Source organism: Ixodes scapularis, unplaced genomic scaffold (assembly GCF_016920785.2).
Source record: "Ixodes scapularis isolate PalLabHiFi unplaced genomic scaffold, ASM1692078v2 PGA_scaffold1__304_contigs__length_218370807, whole genome shotgun sequence".
Classification (NCBI taxonomy): domain Eukaryota; kingdom Metazoa; phylum Arthropoda; class Arachnida; order Ixodida; family Ixodidae; genus Ixodes; species Ixodes scapularis.
The window spans coordinates 8,795,231-8,806,862 of record NW_024609846.1 but is presented as its reverse complement, the minus strand read 5'-3'; the positions used below and the strand labels follow the sequence as shown (position 1 = coordinate 8,806,862).

At 40.8% G+C, this 11,632-nt stretch overlaps 1 protein-coding gene across 1 annotated transcript; it reads right to left on the bottom strand.

The window, feature by feature from the left end:
• Positions 1-2,581: 2,581 nt before the first annotated feature.
• On the bottom strand, positions 2,582-11,125 carry LOC115318293 (mucin-2-like). Its single transcript, XM_040208704.1, has 6 exons — positions 11,080-11,125; positions 7,304-7,356; positions 4,423-4,515; positions 3,247-3,343; positions 3,016-3,147; positions 2,582-2,868 (listed from the first exon to the last, which is right to left on the bottom strand). The coding sequence occupies exons 1-6, from the start codon at positions 11,123-11,125 to the stop codon at positions 2,582-2,584; spliced, it is 708 nt and encodes a 235-aa protein (XP_040064638.1).
• Between the last annotated feature and the right edge of the window lie 507 nt (positions 11,126-11,632).

Here is an 11,632-nt window from a genome sequence, read left to right as displayed (position 1 = left end):
GAATTTAGTTTACAACGTTAAATTATCACTGTTTATATTGCTGAGAGTTTTCAGTCTTCGCGTTTACCATTGCGACTGTCTTCCTTCAGCTGGCAAAGTTGCTTTATTTTTCTTGTGTTCTGTCGCTCTCTTTCACGATCGTTCACTCGGGACCCAGGATGTCGGCGCACGGGATTTGCCACTCTTCCTCACCCACCTTTACCCCCCTGGCCTGGAGAAGAAGAAAAACGTTTCGTACCTCCCCTTTTCTCGTGTCTGCTTGGGGGCGCGTCGGCAGAAGGGAGGAAGACGCGCCGTTTCTACTTTTTTCCTCCTTTTTCCTTAGAGTGCATATTCGAATCCCCGACTCACACTACAGCCTCAGACAGAAGCTAACAATAACGACAAGCCTCAAACACGTGCAGCATGCTCGTGATGATAGTTTTGGCAGGCGTTTAGTCGTTCGGTGCTCGAGAAGTAAGCACGAGGTATTGCAAGCCTGCCAAAGATACCCTCGCTTGCATGATGCTCGTGTTTGAGCATAGCCTACTTTATTCTACAAAGCCTGTCAAATCACGGAAGACTCAGGTTTGAGGCTTCCGTTTCTGCTTCCGCTCTAGTAGGACTCGGAAATAAGGAGTATCGGCGGATTCCAATGCGGCTTGTGGTGGTGGTGGTGGTGGTGGTGGTGGTGGTGTTTGCCTGACGTGAGGTTTTTCTCACTGGCTGTGGAAAAGTTTCACGGGCACTGCGGCTTGTAGTTGCGAACCGTATGAATGAAAAATTGCCTTGATGACTCAATCGCACACACAAGGAAGGTCAGTCACTGTGTAAACAAAGTGAGGGAAGTCTTGTTTGAAATTTTCTTTCCGAATGCTTATATGAGAGTTTTCGAAGGCTTCTTTTCAGGCTCTGAGTAAATGTTTCCTTAGCGTTGCGAAACGAAAGCTGCAAGAAAACGTCCTTGTGGTTACAAGCTTCTACATGTACTCCTTGTACGTTACGTCACGCGTATGTATTTTGAATTGGTAAGCCAGTGGTGTTTGTTTTCACCTAATAGTGTTGACCTCCAATATTCGGACCCCCCAGGTACTACTTTCCTTACATGTTTTACGCGCTTACTGACCTTCATTGTGTGCGCCCTAGAGTCGTATGCATCGCCCTGCTTTCGTAAGACTCCTATCAACAAACAGGGTTACGAACGCTAGTCAGAAGGTCATTAAATTTTTTAAATGCACAGGGTGTCACAAAGAAAATTTACAGGGTTTTTATTTCCGCAAAAATAAACTAGGCATCGCCGAACGCTCATTCTCCGCCCTAAGGTAGCGGTGGAGGTAACAACCAGATGCCAAAGTTTCAGCCCGATCCGATAACTTAATTAAAATTTATAAGGGATTTTCTGAAAATTTCATTGGGAAAATGGCGGCCGACGGAGTTTTCGAATACATGGGGCTCTATGGGCATTAGAAACCGAAAACGGGGAAAAATGAGCTCCATTTTCCCATTGAGATTTTCATAAAATCACTTATAACTTTTGATTAAGTTATCGGATGGGACTGAAACTTTGACATCTGGTTGTGACCTCTTGAGCTACCTTCGGGCGGAGAATGAGCGCTCGGTGATGCCGAGTTTATTTTTGCGATAAAAAAAACCTGTAAATTTTCTTTTGTGACAGCCTGTACATTCGCCAGCCTCAACATACCTATACGTCCAACGCACTGTCATTAGCCTAAACATTACATCGAGCCTGAAGACGGTTTGGACATTTTCTCGACCCGATATCTACGGCTTAATAAGGGTACCTTTAATTGATGAGCCAGAATTAGGCCTGGATATGTCATGCGTTTTGCACACTATGATTGCAGTCTTCCTCAAATTCACCCTAGTCTTAGGTGCTGAAATCTATTAAGTTTTGGTACTTGCGTTGAATTAATACTTCAAATATTGCTATGAAAACTGTACCTCCACTTTTGATATATTCTTTAAAAAAGACTGTGGTCTATTTGAATGTTTACATTTTTATTTTGAATCTGTGACATTTTTTTTACAATGGTGCAGGAGACTTGAGATCCTGGAGTGTTGAACGTCGCCAAGCCTGATGCTGGTTTCTCCCATGGTCGTGCCGTGACTGACGCTACTCAATCTTGCACAATAGTGGCTTATGGTCGGGTCACAACGTTTATGTGACCGTGGTGGCAATGTCTCATCATGACGTGGTCGAAGTTAAGGTCAGGGTTGTGTGGGAATATGACTGGATTTGTTCCGATGTAGGGAAATGGTTTGGAGGACGGGAGCTTTAGTGGTGTCTTTGGTAGGAGTAGAGTAGCTAAATAGCAGTAACAAAGTAGTTAATTTTATGCCTCTTCACGATTGGTAAAGAAAAGACCGCATGCTAAAATAATCAAGCTGTAGGAGTAGACAATGACCGCACACGTTATGCAGCGTATGCACACGCGCTCTGAGGATGACGGTTACCGCCGAAGCAGCACCACCTGTAGAACTAAGGCGGTCACGTTGACTTTGGAAAAGAAAAAAAGAGAGGCCATTGTGTTACTCTGCTTCTCAAATGCAGCAGAGTAGCACAGTTGTTTATATAGTTACCCTACGTATGAGGAGCTGTTGTGGTGGGTTTGCTCGGAGTGGTTGTGGTGATCGGAGTGGATTTGACTGGAGGAGCTGTCGGGGTGACTGGATTGAGTTTGGTTGTTGAATCTGCGGACGTGGTTGGGATGTTTGTGATTGGGGGTGCTGTTGTAGTGGTTATGCTGAGTTGGTACGGAGGATCAGTTGTGGTGGTTTGTGTGGGTTTGGTCGGTGAAGCAGGTATCGTGATTGGGGTGTGTGTGTTTGGTGGAGCTGTTGAGGTGGTTGGGGAGGGTGTCGTCGGAGGTGCTGTTGGGGATGTTCCGGTGGGTGTGGTCAGGGAAACTGTTGTGGTGGTTGGGGAGGGTGCCGTCGTGGGAGGAGCTGTTGAGGTGGTTCGGGATGGTGTCGTCGGAGGTGCTGTTGGGGATGTTCGGGCGGGTGTGGTCAGGGAAACTGTTGTGGTGGTTGGGGAGGGTGCCGTCGTGGGAGGAGCTGTTGAGGTGGTTCGGGATGGTGTCGTCGGAGGAGCTGTTGGGGATGTTCGGGTGGGTGTCGTCGGAGGAGCTGTTGAGGTGGTTGGGGAGGGTGTCGTCGTCGGAGCTTTCGAGGTGATTGGAGATGGTTTCGTCGAAAGAGCTGTTGGGGATGTTCGGGTGGGTGTGGTCGGAAGTGCTGTTGAGGTAGGTTTAGGCGGAGGAACTGGTCTGGCTGTGGGGTTGGGTGGCCTTGGACTAGAACAAATCCCATTCTTGCAAAATCCATAGATGCGGTAGGAAATCTGTAAAGAAGCGCAAATAAGCTTGTATAATTTTTAAATGTGGCATATTTAGGACCCTTAGAGTTTAAGTAATTTATCCATAGGGCTTTCCTTCCGTGAATTCGCTTTGCAATTTTAAAGTATCTGTACAAGTAAATATCCGCATCTTGAGTTTAAAAGTTTGCAATCGGGACGAAATATTTCAAACAAAAGTCGGTATTGACATTGCTGGAATTCGTCACTTACTGTGCATTCAATACGAGAATATACGAGGATAATTTAGTATTGAAAATCTTTCACATCTCCAAAATAAGTGTTTATCGCAGTATTTCAAAGCTAATACATAGTTTATAAGACGATTATGTCTCTCAGTCCCTCACAACTGAGTTATTCGTGTGGTATAACTGTGAAAAAGGCTTTTTCCGAAGGATGACTCACATTTATGAGTTTGCCACAAGTTGAGAAGTAATTTTAGTTCCATTTTAATACAAAACGATTTACAACGTTTTGTTAGAAGGAGGAATGATAAAATATTTAACAAATATCGTTCTCCCCCTCTTCTGCAGAGATTATAATCATATGCCAGTACAAAAGACCATTTGTTTTTCGATTCGTGTTTATCTTATGAATTAAGCGTTAACTGTACTAGTTTGTTTCATGTGAAACGAATTCATATTCTAAAATTATCGGGTTAAAAATCAACCGGCGATTCGCTAAAGGAAACCTTTTTTGGATAAATCTTTGTGCAGAGCAATGGTTGCCGCTTCGAGGCATATAGTCTTCCACTTTTCCGAATTTATTGTTCGAGCATTTTGCTATCTTTTTATATTCAGTCCAGTCTGTTGTTTTAAAACTTACTCATAAAAACATGATTTTGGACCTTTCCACTACAATGTTTTGCTCTGAGATCAGTTTAAAATTGAGATATATAAATAACAGGTTCACAGTATGAATTTTGAAGAACATTGCGTTTTTTATTTCAATTTAGTATGTATGCCTTGCAGTAGTTTAAAACAGATTACTTGAGCTGCTGAAAAGTTTGGTTGAATCCTGTAAATTTCCCTTTGGCTGCATATGTCAGCAGATTTAAATATACTAACCCTGCAAAGACTTCCATCAGGCCGCCTCCTCCATCCATAGGTACAGCGGTATGGGATGTATCGCTTTTGACGAATTAAAATTTCGCTAACAATCTGAAATCAAGACTGTATGGTAAGTAAAGTGTAAAATTGTAATATGAGATTTTACGTTTTTAGAACATAATACGTACGAATAACATTTCTAAAATCAATATGCAGTTGGTGAAAATAAATGCTACTCTTAAAGGAGCATTCAAGTGGATCGTGAGATCATCTATTAATGATAATAAATGAATCTACGAGCTCTAAGAATATTAAAAATCTAAAACCACACTCATGGGCGGCCGATTTTGTTATTAAAAATTCTAATCACTGATTGTGACAGGCCACTTTTTTTTAAGCCTTGGAGTGGACACCTGGAGGGGCCGTCGCAAGGCGTTTTTAGACAATAATTGCTGTATTACGTCATTTACACTCAAAGATTTGAAGATTTTGTTAAAATATAATGCAGGACGTGTGTAAAAGTATCACTAATATTAACGTTCAGAATATCCACGCCATTACTGGTTTATTTGGTCAAATTTTATGTAAGTAGTGGAGTCCAGACCTGGAACTGATAATTTTTATTGACTGAAGCCCAACAGACAATGTGCAATGAAAACAAGCTTCTACAAAAACTACTTGAGAGCCCCTTTAAGAAAATCGATGAGTAATCACATGACACTGAGTGGATGCAAGGTTTACCTCGAAAAATTAAATCATGGAGCTATAAACTCCACCATGTTCATATAATGCTTTTTTCAAAATTATAAATGCAAAAACTATATTATTAGTATGAAATTGTCTTTGATTAAAAACTATATTTCTCAAAAATATATGTGCATGTTTCTCGTATAATTAAATACAGCATTGAGTTTTGCGTTATCATATATTTTTACATTTATATCTGGTCACGTCTGGTTTCTTAAGGACAATATTTTACGGATCTCTAACTCAGATATACTAAATAGATAGTGGAATTTACTAAATGATATTTGAATACAACGTGACTAGTTTAAAGTTATCCCTCGTTAATCGGATATAAAATAGAGATATAGCTCTATAACATAACTCCTTACGAAGATCACGCCATACATTTGAAACAAGGCTGTTGTGTTGACAAGAAACTATAATAATACATCTAAAATGTACCACCCAAATTGTTTTTGAAATTAATCACTGCTGAATACCTAATTAATATCATGTATAAGGGGTAAAAATGCTATACTACTACAAACCAGGAATATTGTGTATTCTGTAAACCAGGGTTTCGACAATATGTATTGTTTAATGTTGTAATTATTTGAAATGCCACGCTTTGCCTGTCAGAGACTGTTTAGAGCTGGCATTATCTAATTTGTATCTAGCCTAAACCAGTGCGATTTCATACATTTGTTCGAAGAGTGTACGTTGAGTTCAATTTCATAAATTCACTGTAATACTTACATCGCATCTGCCCCGGGCGTATGACATTTCTCACATTTGCCGAAAATAGTTCGGTACCTGAATTTTAAGTAAGACGTTCAAACTGCAGTAATGTTTGGAGGTGGGCTAGTCGGTGCTGCATTGTAAACATTTAAATAATACAGCGCGAACGAACACAAGGACAAATAGATAAGGGACACAGGCACAGCGCTGACTCACGACTTACTCTCTTTTTCGTATCCTTAAAACACATTACCTGAGAACACAAAGGATTAGAAAGAAGAAGAATCCAAGATGTAGGACATCTTCATTGTCATGTGCTATCCGAAGAATATCTTACAGAAAGTATACCGTTAGAAAAACAAATGAAAAAGGAAAGAAAGTAGTAGATAAATATGTAACTATTCATCGTTCCACCTCAGACCTGCGGTGGAACAATGTAAACCGCACAAATTCCACGCGTGTTTAAGTTTCGGTTTGCTATCAGAGCGCATCTGGGCCCCGACGGCACCGCGCCCCGCGAAGAGATAGTGCAACCAACCTTTGCTGCGCTGTCATCGCGCGACGCAGCAGAGTCTGGTTGCACTATCTCTCCACGCGGCGCGGTGCTGCCGGGGCCGAGGTGCGCTCCGATAACAAACCGAAACTTAACAACCCGTCGAATTTGTGCGGTTTTTCAGAAGGCCGTAAAATGCTTCGCGTGCCTTCTATCGTACTGCAATTTGTTAGTTTAGTGGTTTTCGATGATGCTAAGCAATTTTGAAATTTAAACCATGCCCTTAAACACAATATTAAAAAAGTTAATTAGGCCAAAATAATTAACAAGTTAATTATCCCGGACTTTAATAATTTTTTGAAATGGGCCCCTGGCCTAGAACCACAACGCCACAAGCCTTTTTTCGTCGCGATGAGTAGTTTTCGCAGGAGCGATTTGGCCGGCGCTCTCTGAAACACCCTGTATATTTCTCTACTACGTGAGTCAGCGCTGTGTCTGTATCCCTTCTTCTACTAGTCATTGTGTTCGTTTGCGCTGTTTGATTTATGTGTTTACAACACGTTCATATATTTTTAAGTGCATAACATTTTATTGCTCAGTCTAATTTAATTTTACTGGAAAATAGATGTATTTTTAATAAGCTTCTGCTGTATAACTTGAAGGAATATTACACACATTAACTATATATTTAGCCAGGTTGGATAATTTATAAAATGTATTGTTGCTACTGCTGACTCAGAACAAATAAGCTTTAAGTATATTCATGGGAATAGTTCATGAAAGTCATTCACGATTTTTGTTAATGTTTGAACAACACATCCTACAATTTGTGGAATGTTGAATTATACTCTGCAGAGAGTTGTATACACTATTTTCCTTATTTACTGTGAAGAATACAAATGCAACATCTACAGAAGTTATGGGGTGAAATGCAAACCTTACCTGCGCTTCTTTGTTGTCTGGAAAGCTCGAACCTAATTGTGCATCTGCAATTACTAGAAAAAAAAAAAAGAACATGAATGTTTTAAGCTTTAAGCGAGGCAAAACAATGGCAGTAGGTACAAAATCGTACTCGTGAAATGACTGACTTTAAATTATTTTTAATATCAGAGCAAATAAGCGCCGACAATCGAAGAAGCTGGTTTAGAATAACATGGTTATGGTTGTCCTTTTCGGGGCGATGTATAATCGTTTTTTTTTAAATAAAACGCATGACTTATTTCGTTACCGCGACAAATAGTTTCTTCACCCGTATACGAAAATATCTACGCCATGTTACACATGTAACGTGTTTAGCCTACACTCCAGACATTTTTGAACAACGTTTTCGCTTCAGAAGGTAGCTTTAAAGCAAAACGGAAAAAACAACAAAAAAAACAGGTAATGCAGAAAATCTCATAACATTGACTCATAACATTGACTAGCAATAATAGATAAAGCAATAAATTCGAACAATGATAACAATGATAGGAAGCTAATTAATCATCATTCAATTTCACGCCTCTCTCCCTTCATCGATTTTTTTATCGCAGTTTCCATGTCAGAAAATTGTTGCTATCTCCGCCCCATCGTATTTCCCCTTGTTTAGATCACCCATGCAAATTTCATCCGATTCGAAAATAAACTGTTTCTCATCAGATTTACACCCTATCATTGGCTGTCGAGGGTTGGAGGTCACAACCTCAGAATATTGTTTGTAGATATTATACTACTTACTTGCTTGAATTCATTACCTTCTTTCAATCTAGCCTAGCTAACTAGCTTATAGCGTTATATTTGTGTTTCCATTCCGCTGTTTTGTTTTATTGACACTCCAATGCCCCACGGGCCTTCAAGGAAAATAAACGATGATCTGAATTCAGCACTAAGAAAATTACACTGGAAACGATTAACTCAAATTTAGTTTCTTACTTGAAAGAATAGGGGAGCACCATTAAGATGAAATTTCAAACACATAAATTAATGACGTAGACGATATATTTATTTTAGTAACATAACTTCTGAATTTTTTATGTACATTGGATATTCGTCATTTTTGGGTAACAGGTTTAATGACTGTCGGGTAAGACGACCGTTTTTGAAGACTCGTTTTGTTGAAATATTTTTTGGCATCGTTATAGAATGAACATTTAGGAGCGAAAGGAGGTGGCAGGTAGCGCCAGCGGCACTTTGCAATGCATCGTGTCCACTGATCTCTATTGTAGTGACCACTGATCTCTACCGTAGTAGGCTGGATCGCGGACTGCGACCTCGGCATCTGGGCCCGAGTGTCGCCACCGGCGGCCATTGATTGACACCAGCCAATGCATGGGACTCTATGGGGAAAACAAGAAAAAATACCGTTACCCCCGTTTCTGAGCTGTTGTCGGCACTGAAACTTTTCGGCTGTCTTTCGATAAGCCCGTCAAATAGCTTGCGTTCAAACATTAAAACTTACAGCCCTCGCAGTTCTTATAAAGAAATATTTTGTGGTCGAGAGTGACTGCGCTGGGCGAAAGATGTAGTGCAGCTCAATGAGGCGAGAGCTACCTAGAGTTACCGCGGAGTCGGTGGCGGTTTCGTTGAGTTCGGTTTAGCAGACGACAAGCTCGAAGGCTTTGCTACGCGGACTTCGCTCACTCCCGGAAAGCCGCTGTCGAGATGGAACTTTGTTATTCATCAAGTTCTGGGCTTCCCCGAGGACGGTCTTATTGACGGCAAGTTACTTTGTTTACTCCACTACGAGAGCAAGCTTGCCAGCTCAGCCGTAGGTGCTCCGGTACGTTTGATTTTTTTAATCGGCGTTCGAACGACTGGCGAATACCGATTCGATTTCCGAACACCCGACATAAGGATCGCAGCTCACCATAACATACTCGCCTCTTAGCACTGCCTACATGCTTCAGTATTCTTAGGTTTGAGCTTTTCTACCATAGACTTGCTTGTATTGCGTGGTGTCAAGCAATGGCCGCCGGTGGCGACACCGGCGGGCTCCAGATCCGCGATCCAGCCTACTAGAATAGAGATCAGTGATCGTGACAAAAAAACTTAGTTTGCCCATTTTCTCCTGCTGATCAATTCGGTCGGTCGAAGACATATTGTGAAAACTCACAAACTTTAACCCCTTAAGTGCCAGATTGTTTTCCCCAAAAGTACCCTAAAAGTGCCATATTATTTTGAATTTTTATTCTTCTAATATTACACATATAATTTGAAAAGTTTATTACGAAAAAATTAGCGGAGGCGAAAAAAGTATTTGCCAACTAATACGAGTGCTGCCATCTATGATCAGCGCCGCGAAATTACACGGACGAGCCTAGTTCGTCCGTGGAATTGAAGGCTACGGAAAAACCACTGGACGAGCTGAACTCGTCCATGGCATTTTTAGCTCAAAAATGGCCAACAAGCTCAGCTCGTCCAAGGCACTTAAAGGGCTAACTAAAACGACATACCAGCGCTGTGATGTCCAATATTCAAACCTGTAGCGCTTTAACGGTTCAGGTGCACTCTGGGAGCTGTAGACTCACAACGAGTAGTTTTGATTTCGGTTTCGACGGGTGTGCATTAGTTGTGTGATTTTGTTTCTGCACCGCCATTGCTCACGTCGTAGTCGATTGCTCTACACTTATGCGCGATGCAGTAAGCACTCTTTTCTTATCGTCGCTACATATCGTACAAAGCAAATAACGAAACAATTTTGATTTTGCTGGTACGGGAAGGGAGCAGAAATGTTGCTGTTTTCTTTTCGTCTCTTATCATTCGCGATTTTCACTGCCAGCATTGCGCCCATTGGAGGATTAATAACTTTAACGCTCCACTGCGCTTACCATGTACCCCAAATATTTCTAAAATGTACTTATTTAGTGGTTTTAAATGGGCTCAGCAAGTTTCTAACTAAAAGCATATAATTTTTTCACTAATTAATTAAAACTCTAACAAATCTTAGTATTATACTTATCAGGCAATTGAAACGTTTTTTTTATTACGTATCCCAAAACTTATAATTCAACTGCGAAGACCGTATTAGACCATTCGTGTAGCTGTTGATTTTTTTCATTAGAAATACTGCCAGCCACCATTTGGTTGCCAAGTCAAGGGTCACCATACAAAGGGGAAGAAAAAAAGAACACAGAGCAAAAGCAAGATCTCCAAAGACAGTGCAATAATACATGAAAACACGATAGGCTATCACACCGGTGTTATTAATAATTTCTCAATAGATGCATTTGTGACAGTCCCTGTTAAACTGTTTCAATCACTGACTGTACGCCTGAGAAAGATAAAAAAAATACAGGCATATATTGGTAGGGCCGACTAACAAAAATCTGTAAATCCGAAAAATACATTTTGTAGAGTTCTATTTCTTAAATCTGGTCCAGCAAATACAACATATTAAGTCGTACTAATTCCGCTGGGCTCACAGTTAGCGTGCGTTTTTTCTCAATAAAAGTTGTTCAGAAATTATATGCAAGTTTCGACGCAAGGAGAATTTCTCAGAACACTGTGCAGGCATCACCTGGTGCACATAGAATACTTTTGAAGAGAAAATTAAAACTTAATGTTATTGTGCCTTCGTTTGTCTTTGTCTTCGTCTCTTTTGCTGGAAAACTCTGTCAATATTTAGGAATATTTTGATAGACGTAACTGCTAAAAATAGGGCACTTATGCTGAAGCTATATAAATAAGCAGGGTGAAATCAACTGTCCCATCGTCTATCGCAGGAGGTCTACATAACTTACCGGCAATGAACATCCCAAGCATCAAAACGGTTAGACTGGACACCATCTTGGCTCTTAGAGTTAGACAATGGGTGAAGTGTAAAAGCGGATGCTTCAGGGGCTTATTTTATACGGTGGACTGGAATAACATTTTCAGAAGCGAGCTGACTTGAAGAACGTGACGAGAGAGTTCAGTGCACATGGCGTTAATCACTTACGGCTACACGTTGCATGGCTTTGATGCCTGTTTTTTTACCTGACGAAAGCAACGGGAATGTAATATGCTGTGGGCATGTCTGCAGGATCTTCATAAAAGTGCCTTGGCTATGTACCATGCAGTTAAAACTTTTAAGCTTAATGTGTTAATCTAGCAATAAATATATATATACAGGGTGTCACAAAAGAAAATTTACACGGGGTTACATCGCCGAACGCTCATTCTCCGCCCAAAGGTAGAACTAGAGGTCATAACCAGATGCCAAAGTTTCAGCCCGATCCGATAACTTAATCCAAAGTTATAAGTGATTTTCTGAAAATTTCAATGGGAAAATGGCGGCCGACGGAGTTTTCAAAG

Coding starts and splice junctions, on each gene's coding strand:
- LOC115318293 (XM_040208704.1), bottom strand. CDS start 11,125: ATGGTGTCCAGTCTAACCGTTTTGATGCTTGGGATGTTCATTGCCG. Junction 4,516..7,303: donor CAGACAACAAAGAAGCGCAG/GTAAGGTTTGCA, acceptor TCTTGATTTCAG/ATTGTTAGCGAAATTTTAAT. Junction 3,148..3,246: donor AGTTCCTCCGCCTAAACCTA/CCTCAACAGCAC, acceptor CGACGACACCCT/CCCCAACCACCTCAACAGCT.